This window comes from Peromyscus eremicus, chromosome 20 (assembly GCF_949786415.1).
Source record: "Peromyscus eremicus chromosome 20, PerEre_H2_v1, whole genome shotgun sequence".
Lineage (NCBI taxonomy): Eukaryota > Metazoa > Chordata > Mammalia > Rodentia > Cricetidae > Peromyscus > Peromyscus eremicus.
In genome coordinates this window covers 51,702,322-51,722,415 of record NC_081436.1, presented here as the reverse complement: position 1 = coordinate 51,722,415, position 20,094 = coordinate 51,702,322, and the positions used below count along the sequence as shown (strand labels likewise).

The 20,094-nt window shown below is 35.5% G+C and overlaps 1 protein-coding gene across 3 annotated transcripts in view; it reads right to left on the bottom strand.

The window, feature by feature from the left end:
- Csmd3 (CUB and Sushi multiple domains 3) overlaps window positions 1–20,094 on the bottom strand; it is a 1,140,535-nt gene that overhangs the window by 970,649 nt on the left and 149,792 nt on the right. For all 3 annotated transcript variants that reach the window (XM_059246844.1, XM_059246845.1, XM_059246847.1), the window contains exon 3: window positions 549–661. In XM_059246844.1, coding sequence (XP_059102827.1) covers window positions 549–661 — 113 coding nt within the window. The remainder of the gene's footprint in view (window positions 1–548; window positions 662–20,094) is intronic.

Sequence of the window (20,094 nt, the reverse complement as noted above, 5' to 3'; positions counted from 1 at the left end):
TATTCATTTAAAAATAAAAATATGTATTTCTATATATTTCAGCGTCCTCAACAGTGTTTAGATTTCTCTATATAATCCTATTACTCTTTGACCACACTGTATTTTACTCTAAAATGTGGTTCATTAAAACCTTATATTGATTTAATTCTTATCTCTTAAGGAAACAGAGGAAAGTTGTCCCAATGTTGAGAGCATAGCCTGGATGTGAAAAAATAAAATCCACTAACACTAGCCATTTATAGTATATTAGTGATTGATAAGAAAGCATGTTCCTTGGGGCTAGCAATTCTGATACCCTATTCAGGCCACCACTGGTACTGCACATCTATGGTGCACATACATTCATTTAGGCAAACACACATAAAATAAAAACAAATAAATATTTTATTTTAAAAAAGCCATCTCTTCATAAGATTTGAGATAATTAGATGAGCTGTACCACGCTTTATGATTCTTGTGGTAATTAGTCTTCCATCATCACACTTGGAGAATTCTGGTATAAATACCTTGAAGTGGGAATTGGTATCTTTTATAGTACCATCACTTACCTTCATAATATACTTTAAATCCATGAGCACTAACAGCAAAGTCACTGGTCAACCGTAGTGAGAACACAGATTTGGTACTTGTCACTGGTGGTGGTAGGTGGAATCCTGTTAATCTAAAAGGTAAAATGGAATTCTTAGTGATGCAATCATTAGTATCATAGGGTTTCTGGGGGAATTAGCAGTCATGTTATCAAGTTCATTTTTCTGTATATTCATGCATAGAACATTTCTTTCCAATTATAAATTAGCCATCAACGTACAATTATATACAAATATGTATTTAATAATGTAAGTATATGTGCATTACTTTTTGTAATGTCTATCAACAATATGTTTGTTTGTTTGTTTTTTGAGACAGGGTTACTCTGTGTAACAGCCATGGCTGTCTTAGCCATCCTGGCTTTGAACTCACAGAGATCTGCCTGCTTCTGCTTCCCGAGTGCTAAGATTAAAGGCATATGCCACCACTCCTGACTATCAACAATATCTTTTATATTAAAATTTTCATTAGTTCAAACTCTAAGAATGAGAATTGTAAGAATTAGAATTATTGTATGCCATTAGTACTAGAAAGTGATCCTTTATAAGAAAATTTTGTTAAATACACAGTTTGTGTGATGGTTATAATGTATGTGTAGGTCAATGTCCTTGAACTATCAATGTAAGACTTGAGAGATAAAAAGCATATAGGAGAAAGTAGAAATTAAACACTCAAGTTTAAATAGTTTAAAATAGTCATTTTTTCAGGTACAAATGGTATTCTATGACAGAAAGTAGCTAACTGAACTACCAACCCCAAATATGTATCTGTTTCTCCTTAAGACAGCACACAACTTCCATAGGCTTTAGGGTGTTTTTATGCATATTTCCTATTTGTTGTATTATTTGTTTAGGACTGATATATGGTGAAGTTTTAATGAAATTAGTTATTTGTAACTAGTTAGTTACAGTCATAATTCATTAATAGCATATGACATACTTAATTGCAACTGGATTATTTATTTCTTAATATCAGCAAATGATAAAATGATCAGTGACTACTAAGATTCATCCTAAGCCACTAATTGAGCTATGATATCACAACAGCAGCTTTAAGTGTCGTTATTCTTCTTGTACTTTGCCTGAAATGTCAATGCAATAAAAATGGCAAATAATATCCAGAAGTATTAATGGAGATTGTTTTAACTGTGGACCTTGAGGGTGAATTTGGGATGCAATGTATGAGAGAAGAATAAAAACAAAAACAAAAAACACATCAGGAAGAAAACCAATTTAATCATTATAATTTTGTACTAAATAACTGGCAATAGCTTAAAGAAAATAATATTTAACATGAGAAAAAAAGTTAATGAAAAAAGAAAATATCTCTTTACCTTCAGAGCTCAAAGCATCATATTTTGAGAACCGTGGTTTTAAAGAATGCATAGCATGTGTGCACAAACAACATTGTTAACTTATCTTAATATTAAGACATATTTGGGTTCTTTAGAGCTTTTCCAATATCTTTTCAATAAAAGACTTGCAAATCTTCTAGCAGCTTCTTTACATTCCAGGACATAGTCATAACTTTGAAGGGTTCTCTTACTATGTAAGCCACATCCCTTAAGATATAAGCCATTTTGTAAAATAACAGTTGATGAGGTGTGTGTGTGTGTGTGTGTGTGTGTGTGTGTGTGTGTGTGTGTGTGTTTATATGTGCACCAGGAGAGTATGTTTGCACATGTCTTTGCTCATGCACATGTGTGCTTGTGGAGACCAAGCATCAATATTGGGTATATTCCTTGATCATTAACTACTTTATTTGTGGGAACATGGTCTTCCTCACTGAACCCAGGACTCACTGATAATGAGTCTGGCTAGCCAGAGTTCAAGGTATCTTCCTATATTCCAATGTTCTGCCCTTCAACACTAGTGTTACAGACATGCGCTGCTACTTCTGGATTTAACGTGGGTGCCAAAATTCAAAAATCAGGTCCTCATACTTATACTCAAAGAATTTAAAAACTACACGTTCTACCCAGATCTTAATTTTATGAGTTGTATTCTAGGCCCATGATTAGAGTTGTATCTGCTATCAGAAGCATATAATACATCTGTACTTATATGGTTACCAAAGCATATCTCACTTGTATTAACATCAGGTAGCATTCTCAGCGTGACCAAGATACTTTAGAATTCGATGATATTGTCCTTAGGTTTCACATATTGCAAAACTTTGATAATGAGGAATAGATGCATTACGCTTGAATCCCTGGTTCAAGTTACCACAAACTTACAGAATGCTTGTTATTACCTCAATACAGGCCTGCCTAGAGCACAGCTCAGCTGATTCTCTGCTTAAAGTCTCACAGGCTACAGTTAAGTTGTCCCTTAGGCTTAATGGCTTTCCGAAGGCTCTGAACTGTATCAGCCTCTAATTCAAAGCAATAAGGCTGTTGGCAGAATTCGGCTCACGCAGTGGTGGAATTAAGCTCTCTGCTCCCTCATTGGCTGAAGAATTGAATTGTTCTCAGACTCAGGACCTTGTCTGTATCCATTACTTCTTTTGTGGCCTACTTCCTTTATCGTTTGAGCTGGAACTCATGGTTCTTTCTTTCTGCTAATCTTTCCTTCTTGTTGGCTTCACCTTTCAGCTGATTTCTGTCTTCAAGTAGAGAAAGCTTTCTACTTTTAAGTTCTAATGCAATTAAATTGCATTAAACAGATCTCCTGTTTTAACATCTGTAATCTTTACTCCACCTGCAAGCTTTCCTGTGCCTTGCTATCATACATTTTCAATTATTCTTACAGAACCAATACTGTCAATTTTAATTATTAGTCAGCATTAGCTAGATATAATATTCCAAGCTGAAATTTTAAATAAGCTTAACTACATATCTGAGGTAAATATACCTTTTAAATGTGGGCAAGCACTGATTGAAAGGGATGTGAACGAATATGTAGTATGATTACAATTTTTTTCTTACTTTTGTACTTCAGAAAAGTTTACATAAATAAAAAGTATACAAATGGCTGAATTGACATATTTCTGATTAAGGAATAAAACATTGCTTATAACACTGAATTCTGGTTTCATGTTCCATTGTTTATTGTCCCTCCAAAGAGACAGACATCATCCTGACTTCTATCAAATAATAGATTTTCACATTTAAATGATTTATATGTACTGAAACATGTAAAAATTATGCTGCCTCTGGATTCTTTGACTTAATAGTATATTTGTTCTATGACAATGAAATAGAATCATTAATCATTGTTATGCAGGATTCCAATCTATGAATATCCCTTATTTATTTATTATCCACTAAGTAGATGTTTGCTCTCTAGATCTTTTTTTATTAAGGAATTTTTTATTCATTTTACATACCAATCACAGATCCCTCTCTCTTCCCTCCTCCTGCCCCTCCTGCCTTCCTCCACAAAACCCACCCCCCATTCTCTCTTTCAACAAGGTATGGCCTTTCATGGGGAGTCAGCAGAGCCTGGTACATTCAATAGAGGCAGGTCCAAGCCCTGCTCCCTGCCTCAAGGCTGTGCAAGGTGTCCCACCATTGGTAGTGGCTCCAAAAAGTCTGCTCATGCACCAGGGATGGATCCTGATACTACTGCCAGGGGGCCCCTTATGCAGATCAAGCTACACAACTGTCTCGCTTATACAGAGGGCCTAGTCCAGTCCCATGGAGGTTCTACAGCTGTTGGTCTAAAGTTCATGTGTTTCCATTAGTTTGTTTGGTTGTCTCTGTATGTTTTCCCATCATGATGCTGACCCTCCTTGCTCATAGAATCACTCTTCTCTCTCTTCGACTGGAATCCTAGAGCTGGGCCTGGTGATTGGCTACGGATCTCTGCATCTGCTTCCATCAGTTATTGGATGAAAGCTCTATGATAACAGTCAGTGTCATCACTAAAACTTTCTCAATTTAAATGTTTCTGCTCTGCCAAGATATGAATATAACTTGCTGTGGATGATTGTTTGATAAATAAAACACTGATTGGCCAGTAGCCAGGCAGGAAGTATAGGTGGGACTAGCAGAGAGGAAAAAGGAAAGGACAGGAAGGCAGAGAGGAGAGACACCAGCTGCCGTCCAGGGATGAGCTCCCTAACTGGTTAACCAATACCAAGTGGTAAGCTCTGAAATCATATATACATACAAGTATCATTATATAAACTGAACAACTGGCATTACATATTTATGCATGTATGTATATATACATACATATAAATACACACACTCACATATGATTCCAGTATATATTATACATATATATTATATAACAGAAAAGTGTGTGTGTGTGTGTATGTGTGTGTGTGTGTATGTGTATTACAGAAAAGATTTGGGGAGGAGGCAATGGGAAGTATACATAGTACGTAGGAGGGATCAGAGGGAGGAAAGAAAAGGGAATTATGTAATTATATTTTAGTTAAAAAAAGAAAAACAGATAAATCTTAAAAATAAAGTATTTCTCACATTGAAGGGTGTAGATTGTATTTCTACAACAAGCAAAAAAACATTCTCAGAAAAAGTGAAATTCAAATATTTCTAATGTACAGGTATATCAGGAAACCTTGTAAAATCAAAACCAGACAACTCAATTGCATTTGATATAGCCTATGACTGATGTTCTTTGAATCCAGTCTTAGATCTACAGAACTCTTTAATATTTCACCTTACATGGCTAATGGAACATTACAGACATAATCAAGAACTACAGAGTTGAATGTCATGCTGTCTTATTTGAATAGCTCCAGGGAATTCACAAAATAGAGGCAGTGGTTAGAGAGAAAGATAAAATTACAGAATCAGCTGTGAAAGTGATACAATTGTTGCCTTTGAAGATGGAAGCAGAATATAAGCCAAGTAATGTCAGGGATCTAGGAGAAACTGGGAAAGGGAGGAACAAAGCATCTTAAACTTTCACACACAAAAAAAATTGTAGCCCTGAGCAACTGAATTTCACTCCACGAAATTCAACTTGAACTGAAGCCCCACAGTCACAAACAGATACACCTGTGTTGTTACATTATTACATTGGCAGGAATAGTCCCAGCAATGGCAGCTAGTGCCCAGCTTTCCTTTCTACTTTAGAAACATGAAGTATCTACATAAATATCAATGCACCCTGTAATTAACCATGGAATCCTTTTGGAACCTAGTGACTACGCTGAAACTCATGGATTCAGAACATTTTTCACAATGTTTACTTGTTTACTATTTAAAAAAAAATCCCTACATTGGATGAACATACAACTTTCATTACAGGAAAAAAAAAACCCAGGATGGACAGGGATACATTTAAGAACTTTCATCAAGTTAACAGTGAACTCCTTTCTAAGGCTAAGGCATTATTTCTAATTTTTTTTTTAAATTACTTTCTTGTATTACTTATGTGGGTGAGTTTTTTTTTCCCTGCATGTATGTCTGTGTACCATGTGGTACATACAAATAGAAGCCAGAAAAGGACATCAGATTCCCTGGACCTGGAGGTACAGAGAGTTTTGAGTCACCGTGTAGGTGCTGGGAATCAAACCACAGTGTTCTGCTGTGGGAAGGTTTTTCTGTATTGAATATGTGTTGCTACCATTGGTTAATAAAGAAGCTGCTATGGCCTATGGCAAGGCAGAAGAGAGCCAGGTGGACAATCCAAGCAAAGTTACAGGGAGAAGGAAGGAAGGTGGAGCCAGTGGAGACTGAGCACTGTCAGGGGAGCAAGATGTAATAGAACACAGGTCAAGCCATGAGACATCTGGAGGTACATAGATTAATAGAAAGAGGTTCATTTAAGTAAAACAGCTAATTAACAATAAGCCTGAGCCATACACCAAATACATTGTAATTACTATTAAGCCTCTGACTGATTATTCAGGTACTATCAGGTAGGAGAGATTTGTTGGTCTACAGTGTTCTGAAAGAGCAACAAGTGCTCTTAACCACTGACCATCTCTAATCACAGACCAACATCTAGTTTTTCTAATGAACTCCCAGTTCAGCCTTTCTTTGTCTTTATCACACTTATTAAACCATTAAACATTTTACATGCAGTATTAACATATTAATTATATATATTTGACTACAAATTTATACTCACACACATATATAAATAATCTATTTTAGGCAGTCTTTAGATATTTTTATCAGTAATCATCCAATATAATAGAGAAAGATAATATGAAAATTCTTTTATAGCAAAGGCTTGTAGTCTGCAGTTATTCTTAAACAATCAGTGTGCACTGAAATGACATGTATGTAGAGATTTCTTTTCATGTTTCACTTTAAATAGTGAAGGAAGAATATGATAGTTATATCCTGAGTATTTACAGTGCCTTCTGTTTTCTCTCTCCTGTAAGATTTGATTTGGAAAAACATGAAGATCTGTATCTCATATGAATTATTTATTTTATTAATTTCTATTATAGGTAATATTTAATTAGTGTCTTTATTTCTCATTTGGATTCTAAGCTTCAAGCAGACCGTTTGGTGATCTCACTGTTCTACCATTCATACTTCAGCTAATGCCTATCATTTAAAAGCCCTAGGTAAGTACCTATTCAATTAATCAGTTGAGTTGCCCATTCCTATCTCACCCAAAAGCTATTATCTTTGATTAATAGAGGGAAGAAAGATATTAAGAGCCAGAGTGGATAGATTCCATCAAGGAAATGGTATTTTACACAAAAAAAGGGCAGATACACATATGAACTCATATGAACACATATGAACTATCATTGTGATGGGAAGAAGCTACAGCTAGGCCAGAGCCCAGCATAGAGAGCAGGTAAGCTTACATGTAATCCACCACCAGCTGAGGCACTGTTAGCATTTGCAGGCTACTGGGAGAGGAAGGGTAGAATTTATGTTTTTTGTTTATTTGTTTGTTTTCATTTTTATTTTTCGAGACAGGGTTTCTCCATGTAGTTTTGGTGCCTGTCCTGGATCTCACTCTATAGGCCAGGCTGGCCTCGAACTCACAGAGCTCTGCCTGCCTCTGCCTCCCGAGTGCTGGGATTACATGCGCCACCACCACCCAGCAAATTTATGTTCTTTTTAATAATGTGTCATCTAGTAGGCTGACCACACAGAGCACACACCAATCACAAGATTTGCTGAGCAGCAGAAGGTGGACATGGGAAAGAAGAGAGAGAGAGAGAGAGAGAGAGAGAGAGAGAGAGAGAGAGAGAGACAGTTTAATTGGGGATGTATGCATGTGTAAAGGGAGAAGTAGAGCTTTTATATAAGAACCCAGCAAACAGTTCCACCCTGCTTGAGTAATTCTCTGTAGAGAACTAGCTTTGCTAACCGTTGGTGATTTTTCCGTGAATGCACTGGCAACTATGGTAGAAAATGCTTCTTCATTACCTTCTCACCTTTCATTCTGTGACTTCATAACCATCTCAAGGCTCAGTGACTTAAAGTTATGTTGTTTTTAAAATTCATGCTCTGATCTATCTCACACACTTATCAAGAAACCCCTGTAGGTTTATGAGGACACCAAGATGAATGAGAAATGAGTTCTGCCTTCATTGAAAAAATCATTTGTCTCATGGAAAGTCACAGTGAGGGAAGAAATGGATTGGGGTCAGAAGTTATAAGTTTGTTTCTATGCCCCAGTGCGTGTCAGCTGCATGAATTTAAACAGCTTATGATGATTTCTGAGCTGTCATTTTTTTCCAACAGCAAAGAAAATATGGCTGTTCTATAGCCCTTCTTTTAAGGAAAATGCCACTCAAGCCACTATGCCACTTCATCACATATTCCTAGGAGGAAAACATAAATGACAGTATAATCATTTAACAATACGTAGTAGTGAATTCCCACAATGTCTGAAGCAGTACACATGGCTTTATAAAAATACTTTTATACATAATATGTTAGGATATTTTACCACCTAGCAAATGTGAATACAGGTGAAATGCAAATGTATTTGCATATATAATTTCAGCTCTCATATTCTAAAGCTTTCAAATAATATCAGCTTTGTTTGAAAATATACTATACAATAGTTGTATGTTAAAAGAAACTTCACATAGACTTGCATAAGGTGCAGAGCTTTCTTTAACTTTGGAGGTCAATAATGGACAGAAAATAATAACTTCTGAGCTAGTGACTTCATGGATCCACATGAAATTCTATTCCATTGGAATCATTTACACTTTTATGAGTCACTTCGCATCAGAGTCTACTCAGTTAGAGATTGAATCACTACAGTTTCATGCCTCCTTTTGAGAAATTAGCCTTGTCACATTTTGTCTTACAAAAAAGATGGGCAACTTTCATAGTGTTTCACTCTGTAATACCTGTAAGTAGTTAGAGGGTGAATTTAATGAATCACTTAAAATTTACATTAATGACTAATATGCAAAGAACTAAAACAATTGCCAGGTAATTGATTAAAAATTGAAAGAAATTTAAATTGTAAGAAAACCATTTAAACTGCCAATACATGTGTTCTTTCAGTAATAAGTTAGGATTTTTGCTAAGATAGATATAAGTTTCATATTACATAAGTGAAATGATGGAATGTCTTAAATAAGAATTACTGGAGGTATCACCATCCCTGATTTCAAGTAGTACTACAAATCTATCATAAAAAGAAAATGAAAAACCAACACTAACATGGTATTGATATTGGCACAAAACCACATCAATTGATCAATGGAATCAACCTGAGACTAAGATATAAATCCACACAGCACTGGACACATGATTTTTTATAAAGACGTCACAAACACACACTGGGAAAAGACAGCATCTTTAACTAATTGTGCTGGTCATAGTGGATGCCTGCATATAGAACAGTCCAAATAAATCCATATATATCAACCTACACAAAACTCAACTCCAAATGGATTAGACCTCAACATAAATCCTGATATACTGAACCCAATGAAAGAAAAAGTAGGGAACATCCTTGAACTTGTTTTGCCAGGAAAAGAGTTTTTGAACAGAACAGAACAGTATAGGCACTAAGAACAACAATTAATAAATGGCTCCTTAAGAAACTGAGAATCGTCTGCACTGCAAAAGATATCACCATTCAAAGCAGCAGTCTACTGAATCTGAAAAGATTTGTACCAATTACACATCCAGTTAGAGGACTAATATCCAAAATATACAAAGATCTCAAAAAACTATGCATCAAGAAAATAAATAATACAATTTAAAAATGGGGTATAGATATAAATAGAATTATCAATAGAGGAAACTCAAACTCAAATGGCTGAGAAACACTTAATAAATGGGCAACACCCGTAGTCATCAGGGAAATGCAAATCAGAACTACTTTGAGATTCAATCTTACACCTGTCAAAATGGCTAAGATCAATAATACAAATGACAGCTCATGCTGGCAATGATGTGGAGCAATGGGAACACTCTTTCATTGCTGGTGGGAGTGTAAATTTATGAAAATCAGTATGTTAGTTCATCAGAAAAGATGGAAATCTATGTACCTTAAGATCCAACTCTACCACTCTTGCGCATATACCCAAAAGATGCTCCATTCTATAACAAAGACACTTGCTCAACCATGTTCATTGCTGATCAATTCATAATATCCAGAAATTGGAAATAATGTAGATGTCCCTCAATGGGGAAAATATGTGAATTTATATGGAGAAAGAAAATTTGGTGCATTTACACAACAGAGTATTACTCATCCATTAAAAAAGGCATATACCTAAAGGATGCTGAATTATACCACAAGGACACTTGTTTGACTATGTTCATAGCAGCTTTATTTATAATGGCCAGGACCTGGAAATTACCCACAGCTGAAGAATGGATAAAGAAAATGTGGTACATTTATACAATGGAGTATTACTCAGCTGCTAAAAACAAGGACATCATGAAATTTGAAAGCAAGTGAATGGAACTAGAAAAAAATCATCCTAAGTGAGGTAACCAAGACCCAGAAAGACAATCATGGTATGTACTCACTAATAAGTGGATATTAGCTGTAAAATAAAGGATAATCATACTACAATCCAAAGACCCAAAGAGACTAGGTAATAAGGAGGACCCAAGGGGAGACGCATGGATCTCCCCATGAAAGGGAAATAGAAGAGATTTCCTAGGTGGACTGGGGGTGGGTGCAGATGAGAACTTAGGGGATTGGGTTGGGAGATGGATGAGGGGATAGTACTGAAAGACATGAATGGATGGGGGATATTTTGGGGTCAGTTAGAAACCTGATGCAAGGGTAACCTTCAAAAATCTACAAGGATGACCCTAGCTAAGAATCCTAGCAACAGTAGATGCATAGACTGAACTGGCCATTCCCCGTGATGAGAATGATGACTACCGTAATTCTCATCAGAGAGCCTTCATCTAGTACCTGATGGAAACAGATACAGAGACCCACAGCAAAATATTAGTGTGAGCTCAGGGAATTCTGCTGAAGAGAGAGAGGAAAGATGGCAGAAGCAAGAGTAGTCAAGAACCACATAGGGAAACCCACAGAAACAACTAACCTGGCTCAAAGGACTCACAGAGTTTGAACTAAGAACCAGGGATCCTTCATGGATCCAACCTAGGCCCTCTCCACATATGTGACAGTTGTGTAGCTTGGTCTACTTTTGGGACTACTAACTAACAATGGGACCTGGGGCTGTTTCTAATGCTTTGGCTGGCTCTCGGGAACATAATCCTCATACTGGATTGTTTTGCCCAGCTCTAATACAAGGGAAGGTACTTAGTTTTACTGCACCTTCATATTACTTGCTTTGTTGATACCCATGGGAGGCCTGCCCCTTTCTGAAAAGGAACACAGGAGGAGTGGATTTTGGGGGCAAACGGAGGTGGTGGAGTGAATGGAAGGAGAGGAAGGAGGGGAACTACTTTCAGAATATAAAATAAACAAATTAATAAAATAAAAAAATAGCATCATGAAGTTTGGAACTAGAAAAGTAACCATCCTAGGTGAGGTATCCCACATCAAGAAAGACAAATATGGTTATGTATTCACTTATAAGCGGACATTAGCTATTAAGTCATTGATAACCAAGCTACAATCCATAGAACCACAAAGGCCAGGTACAGAGTAAGGGACTAGAGGGTAAAGTGATCTCTTTATGAAAGGGAAATAGAATAGATAGATAGGGTTGGTTGGGGGTCAAAATGGGAAGATCAAGTAGGAAATGGGGAGAAGTGGGTTAGGGAAAGAATATGGGGAGAGTCAGCTAAAATTAAGAGCCATTTGAGGGGTAGTTTAGGAACCTAATATAGTAGAAGCCTCCTAAAATATATATATATTTATGAAGGCAATCTAAATGAAATTGCCAAATAATGGGAAACAGTCCAAAATGATCATCTCTTGTCACCCATGAAGTTGTCAGTATCAGGATTTGATTACATATAATTGAGTTACTGGCCTTAAGGTTCCTATAGGAATCCACGAACAGCACATTCTATAGGTTGCCAGGACTATATGTTCTTCTCCACAAATTGACAGCAAAGGGCACATTGCTTAAAATAACACCTACACAACTCACTGAATATGAAGAAGTTGAGCTGGTGCCTATATACAGCCTTCACCCCTACATGCTAACACTTTTGCTACAGGAAGTACTCTGTCTGCTATCAAAAAAGAAATATAAACATTAGGCAACCACAAAATCTTTGATCTACAATAGTGTCCTGCCTGCAAGGTGTTGTGGTGATACATTGTGTCCCCCAGTATATTGTGTAACCTAATAAAACTTATCTGGGGTCAGAGAACAGAACAGCCACTAGATTAGACATAGAGGCCAGACAGTAGTGGCACTCACCCTAGCATTCCAGAGGCAGAGATCCATCTGGATCTCTGTGAGTTCAAGGTCACACTGGAAACAGAGCCAGGTATGGTGGCACACACCTTTAATCCTAGTACTTGAGATCTCATGTTTTGCTTGGATAGACACATGTCTTTAATCCCAGGAAGTGATGGCAGGAAGTAGAAAGGTATATAAGGCATGTGGACCAGAACTAGAGGCTTTTAAGCTTTTAGCAGCAGTTCAGCTGAGATCAATTCAGATGAAGACTCAGAGGCTCCCAGTTTGAGGCAACAGGATCAGCTGAGAAGTTGGCAAGGTGAGGTTAGCTATGGCTTGTTCTGCTTCTCTGATCTTTCAGCATTCACCCCAATACCTGGCTCCAGGTTTGTTTTTATTAAGACCTTTTTAAGATTTGTGTTACAAGGTGTGCTAGGACAAGGGTGGCACAAAGCTTGTGAGAGAAACCAACCAATTCCTGATTTGACTTAAGGCCATATTCACAAGAAGGAACCCATACCCTAAACTTCTTTGTTGACCAAAAATCAGAGACCATATAGGCCTAGGATTGAGAGTAAAACCAAATATTACTGTTCTTTAAAAAAAACGTAGCAATAAAAAGATTCCTAGTGACATTGTGATAAATTCATATGGCAGTGCCTTGCTCAGCCATTCAACTATCATCAACGAAGCTTCCTCCTGTGGCAGAGAGGAACAAATACAAAGACCCACAGACAGACATTATTACAGAGAGTGAGATACTTTGGAGCACTCAGCCTTCAGTGAGATTTCTCCATCAAATCCCACCCCTCAGGGCTCAGAGAACCCTGAAGAGGAAGCAGAAAGAATTATGAGAGCCAGAGGGATTGAAGATAACAAGAACACAGGGCCCTCTAAATGGATATGATCAAAACTCATATGAAGTCACAGAGACTGGGGCAGCATGCATAGCACCTGCGTGTGTTGCACCAGGTCCTCAGCATATATGTTATGACTTCCACTTTAGGGTTTTTATGGGATTCCTGAATGTGGGAATGAGGTGACCTCTACTTTTTGTGCCATCTCTTGTGGTCTTTTCCCTCTATTTGTCTTGTCCAACTCCAATATAATAGTTTTGTTTTATCTTATTATATTCTATCTTGTTATATTTTAAAATAATCAGAGTAGGTTAGTCTATATGAATGATATCTTTAACATTATCTAATTATATGATACCATTTCTGGAAGATTTGATCTACATTATCCCTAAATGAATAAAAAAGTGATTTAAATAATATATATTTTAATATTACTTATATACTTATTATAATATTTAAAACTTTTACCTGGAAAAACAAATAATATAAAAGTCGTCACATTAAGTTGAAAGACTATTGTAGCATACATAGTAAAGCTTTTAATGATATTAAAGTAAGTGAATATGAACATGGATGTAGGAAGAAAGAGAAGAGAGAATAGAATAGAATGGAACAGGAAAATGCATGAGAGAAAAAATGAGGACGAGAAGACAGGGAAAGAAGGAGAGCCAAGAAATTTATTTTTAAATTAAAAGTGTTTGTATTACTAAAATTCCATAGTATTTTGAAAGCTAGATAACAAAGTGCTTGTTGATATCTGGAACATAAGGATATTCAGCATACAGTATATTCATCAATGCTATGACTCACAATCAAATTCTGTTTCTCCACATTCAGCATACTAGTTGGTATATTATATCTATGGCATGTTCATAGTGGTGTCTCATAATAGTAACATGTTTGCATTGGAATTCTCTGAAAATTTTACTTTCTTTTGACAATCATTAAAAATAATAGAGATATATAGGAAATCTCCTGCTGAAAAAATTCCCTACTATGATTTAAAATTATGTGAGAAAGCTGATATTTATAGTTACATGTTATATGACAATAAATCAAACATGGCCTATTTACACTGGAGGCATGAAGCATATAATCATGTTTCAAACCAAAGACAAAATATCAGGGATAGTATTATAGTAAAAGATAACTGTGGCACTATTTTAACAATTTTATCAATTCAGATTAATGAGCTGAAGAGTCAATAAATAAATACAACCATGAACCTTGTAATATTTGGGTCTATGATAGAATCCATATATTGGCTATGGTACTATAACTTATAATGGAACAAATAGTGAAATTGTGCTTATGACTTTGCCTTTACATGGTTATGATACTTGGTATTAGAGATTTGTCATCTGAGGGTGATAGAAAAAAAGTGTAGCTTAAATGTTCAGAGCAAAGTCCTCCTTACATTTTTATAAACACAACTCTATGGTGTTTACAACTGATGAAGTTTGTGATGATATATTTCTGAGAATGAATCACTGTCAGTAAGTGATGAATGTCTGTGATATCCCAGGGTATTCACTGTCTGAAAAGGCAAATTCACTGTGTTAGAAACATGAACTTGCTATAAATTACAATAATAAAATAGATCATAGAGGAATGATAACTGACAAACACATAAATGAATTGGATAAATATGGATGTGAATCTAAATATGGATGAAAATGTAAGCAGCCAGGCAATATTTATTTCTTCCCTTTGCTCTTCTATTGTTTTGAAGAACCCACAAATCTTAGAAAAACTTCGCCAGAATGCCTCTAATTGCCAAACACGTTTTGCTAAGGAAGACACTTCCATGAGCCTTAAGTGGTGAGATGGAAATCTTTCTATATCATTGCAAGGTTCATTGGATATTGAGATGTTAGAACTGAGGATTGTTAACTTGTTTGGCTGATTATGTGTTCAAAGACATTATTCATTGTGGTAAAAATTGGAGCTCATTACTAGTATTTTCTTGTAAATATTCCAAATTCTGAATTTAGCAAGTCAAGAAGATCTAAATGTCTCAGTCATAAGCTTTACATTTTTCTTGTTAACACCTTTGAGCTTGGGCTATTTGGGTTTCTCTGAATCCAGAGAGCTACACTGAGAATTAAAGTACTATATACTGTCTAAAACATTTTTCTCCCAAAAAACAGAACCACAAGATTTCTCCAGCCCACTAAGTGTAGAGACACACTGTTTTTATAAATCATTCTTCCCAGTAAGTATGAAATTTGGTCTTCAAGGTTAATATTATGCATATGTCCCAGGAAATAGATAATGAAATATTTTAAAGGCAGTCATTTCAACTGGTATTTCTTCTTCTGTAAATACTTCAAAATACCTTAATGTCTTATTTTCCCCCACTTTCTTTCATTTCATTTATGGAATCCTTGATCTTTAAGGGTACAATTATACATAATTCCAAAGGCAATCTCAATGAACCATGGAGAAAACTTAAACTGTAATGAATTTATGCTTTACAACAAATAAATGTCTGATATTTAACTTTATCTTAAATTATCTTCACCTTGCACATCCTCCTATTAATGAGCCTATCTTTTCTAAGCTTTCAGGCTTTTGAAAAGCAGTAGACTGTGACAACTACCTCACATTCTAGCATCTAAAATTGGAAAACAAATTAGCTTCTTATTAGCAATCTGATATTAGTTGAGTAGCTTTAAACCTGAAAAAAATATCCCTACAAATAAGAAGTTATTACCAAGTACTACCTCATAGTGATGTTAAAATTACTATATCAAATGAAATTGATAAAAATGATTACAAAGTCTGACACATGCTCATATTATCTTCATAATTATTCTGATGTTAAACCCACTCAGAGTTTATCTTAATATACTCATGCTCAGTGAAGAATCTGCCATAAGAACATAATAGGCATGTATGCATGAATTCTTTCTGTTCTTTACTCTGATTGTATTATGATCAGCTCTTTAAAGTTTCTGGTGCCTTGACTTTTCCATAATGATGGACTATAACCTGGGATTGTGAGCCAAATAAACACTTTCTATCCTTGGTTGTTATTATCGGGGTATTTTATCACTGCAACAGGAAAACAGGTCTAGGAGAGCCATATATATTATAAATAGAATTAAAATAATGTTGTGTGGCTTTCTTGTGACTTAAAGGCAGATAAGTGAGACCTAGTTCATAGGATTTCAAAGAAGGTCAAGGACTCAGGATTTGTGCTGTGGATTGGCCATTTTTGTGATATTTTGGTCAAAAATTTGGCTTTACTCTGCTGTGAAGTTGAAATGAAGAACTGAGGAAATGTCAGGACAGGAGGGTATTCAAGTTGGTGTTAAAAAAGCAGTGGTCACTATTAGAGATCAGTACTCAAAAGAAGCCTCATGGATGTCTGGAGGACAAACCCTCCCATTGGAGACTCAATTTGTAGATATCTAAATTTGTTAAAAGAGCAAATGCCTAAGGTGATGGGCCTTTCTACTCCTTGAAAGCAACTGGCAAAAAGAGAAGGTCATACAGCTTTGGCCCTAGAGGGTCAGGCTACATTTTCATCTGGCAGCAGAACTTGACAATGTTGTTCATGTGATACTGGTCTTGGAAGCATCGATGATGCAATCTTGAGGGAACCAAGAATGGGCAGCTGAGTCAAGTCAATATGTGTAAACATTTTAGTCCCTGCAAAAAGGCCCTGAAAAGATATGCCAAGATGTGAAGGTGAATCCTCAACTAAAGTGAAGACCCCTAATAATAGAGACGCCAGGAAGGACCATGAGTCATCCACCAAGTAGATATATGGTTATAAAGTGGAGCTATCATAATCCTAAGAGAGAAGGGAAGCTAAATCTGATAGAAGAGAAAATAAGGAATAAACGATTCCATTGGAAAAGGGAAGGTGTAGCTGGAGTTTTTCTCTCTGGGTCCCGTAGCCCACTTATAAAATAAACATACAGATGCTTATATTATTTAAACTGCTCGGCCATTAGCTCAGGCCTACCATTGTCTAGCTCTTACTCTTATACTCAGCCCATTTCTGTTAATCTATATGTCCCAAGTGTTCTGTGGCTTTACCTGCTGCCTTTACATGATGCTCCCTGGACAGCAGGCTGGCGTCTCCTCCTCTCCGCCTTCCTGTTCTCACAATTCTCCTCTCTGCTAGTCCCGCCTAAACTTCCTGCCTGGCTACTGGCCAATCAGTGTTTTATTTATCAACCAATCATCCACAGCAGGAAGGACTTTATGGACAGGACACCAATATCACAGAAATTAAAACCAACTATTAATAAGTGGTGTTCTATGATACTAAAATCTTCTGTGCAGCAAAGTATACTGCTAATTTACCAAAGCAGCAGCCTATAGAATAAGAAAGAAGTTTTACCAATTATACATCTGATAGAGAGTTAGTGTCTATAATATACAAATGAAAGGGGAATACCTGAACATCAAGAAAACAAGTAACTAATTTCAAAATTAGAGTATAGAATCAAACAGAGAGACCTCAAAAGATGAATCTCCAATGCTTGAGAAATACTTTTTAAAATATTCAATCCTTAGCTATCAGTGAAATGTAAAAAAATAAAAAAAAACTGCTTTGAGATTCCAACTTACTATAGTCATATGGGTAAGTCAAGACTACTAAAACAAATGACAACAGATAATAGTGAGAATATGGAGGAAGGGGAACACATTTTGATTGCTGGTGGGAGTGCAAACCAGAAAAGTCACTCTAGAAATTCTTGTGGAGTTTCTTGTTTCAAGCTGTACCACTTAGAGACATATACCCTAAGGACTCTACATCTTACTACATGGATACTTCCTCATCTATGTTCATTGTTGTCTACTCATAAGAGACAGAAATTAGAAACAGTCTGAACTAATATTTCAATAAAGTGGCTATTTGTAGATAAAAAGATTTTCTTACATTTTCATAAAATAACTCTAATTAATAAACCAGAAGAAATTAAGTGTGTAAACAAATAAAATCATAATAAGCACATACCTGAAAGCTCTCTAGTTGATCATAGTGTCTCATTAGAGTTTAAACATGATTTTTATTGAGTAAATATAATACATTTTCCATATGTGATTGTCACTCCCTTGAGACTAAATATTTAATCCATGTGATTATAAAAAAATTGTGAATATAATCTTTGAAGTATTAGATCTATCTTGTTACTATAAAGTACTGAATATGTCATGTTATAAAATATCAGTCAGTCTTGGTGTAATTTTAGCTAACAGAGTTAGTCATACTATATTGAAACAAAAATTCACCATGCTTACCCAATTGAAATATTTATGTAAATACAATAGATTAGAAGAAAGAAAAGCTAGTTTTGTCAGATCAGAGCTATTTTAACTAATGAAATAATGTTGAATGCTTTCGGTTATTAAGTTTCTCTAGTGGTGTCAAGTTGGCAACATGGTCCCTTAATTATCATAACCTATTAGATTATACATGACTTTACTTCTTTTTGAAAATGGAGAGAAAAAGGCAGAAGGAGAGAAATTTATCATTAAAAGCCATACCATTAGTAAATGGCAAACTTAGAAATTAAAACCATGTTCCTTTGGCTTTTCTCTAGAGACTCTCAATTCGTTTTGCTGAATTTTAATGAGTGCACCAGTTTATCCAACTTATTCTGACATTGGAAGTTAATGTGAATGCTTTTGAGCTAATCTGTAGATCTGGCAATTAGACGATCAACTTGTTCTGAATAGATTCAATGAGGTAAGAAATCAAATTTAGTGACTGTTGTAAGAAATAGGGAAAGGGAAAAATCAAAAAGCCGGCTACTTATTGTTTAAGGAAGCCTTGCTAGGAAAGTTATGAATGTGTAATTGACACTGACTTTGATGTATGGCAAGTCAAACTGCAGGTTTTTAGAAGGAGAAAATGAAGTCCTGAACACTAATTCCCTTACAGTAAGGAGAGCCACAGATGCCACATTTCTTTAATTAATGATTACCGAAAACTTACTCCCCCCAGTGATATGTACTGGGTTCATTTTTTACACATTTAAGCCACGTAGCACTGTGCAGATGACCTTTTTTATATTCCCCACTGTCCATAAAGCTTGGACAGGTTAAATAATTTGCAGTCTTCTATTTGTAAAGTAGAAAAATTAGAATTCCGAAGAAGTTTTTCTGGGTCTGAAATAAGTGTTCTTTGCACAGCAGACTATTAATTCCACAATTTGGATTTTAAAAAAATGAAGAAGAAAATGGCATTTGGAGTTGCATATACAAATAGCAAAATTTCCTTCTAGCAAAAGAAAGTAATTTTAACACAGAGGTTGGAAATAATAGTATAAAACAAAGTTAAACTAATAAAATGTAGCTTGAAAAAATTGTGAACACTAGAATAGTAAAAACCTTGCAAATCACTATGTATTTTCAAATAAATAATTTCAGTAATAATGTTGACAGTTAAATGTATGCCTTGATTCTAGAAGAGATTCCCATACAAACAACTGAATTGACCAGAACAGAGAGATTGATGCCTGATGAAGGATATACTATCAGATTGTTAGTACAAATGCTCTCTCTCTCTCAGCCCATATGTTTCAGTAAGAAACAATGTTATAGTTTCTGTATGAGATGAGGGACGGAATGATATATATACAATAGTTTGTTAACATTTGCCACTGAGGCCGTTAGCCTTTTACATGAAAATGTTTCTGTACTATTTCATTTATTCTCTGATTGATACTCTTATATCTGTATCAAATAATATTTTTTAGAATACTTAACTCTTCTGACTAAAGGAAACAATTTCTGGAAATAAAAGATATTGGTGGACATTTCCAGAATGACTTCACTTGATCATTTTCAAAGTTTTATTCTCATTTTTTTTACCTAAAGAGTCATGAGTGAAAAAAAAACCCAGATCAACATATGAACATATGAAATCATTTCCATAATCAGAAACTGCTTACTAGCTGGGTGAGGAAACACATTTCAC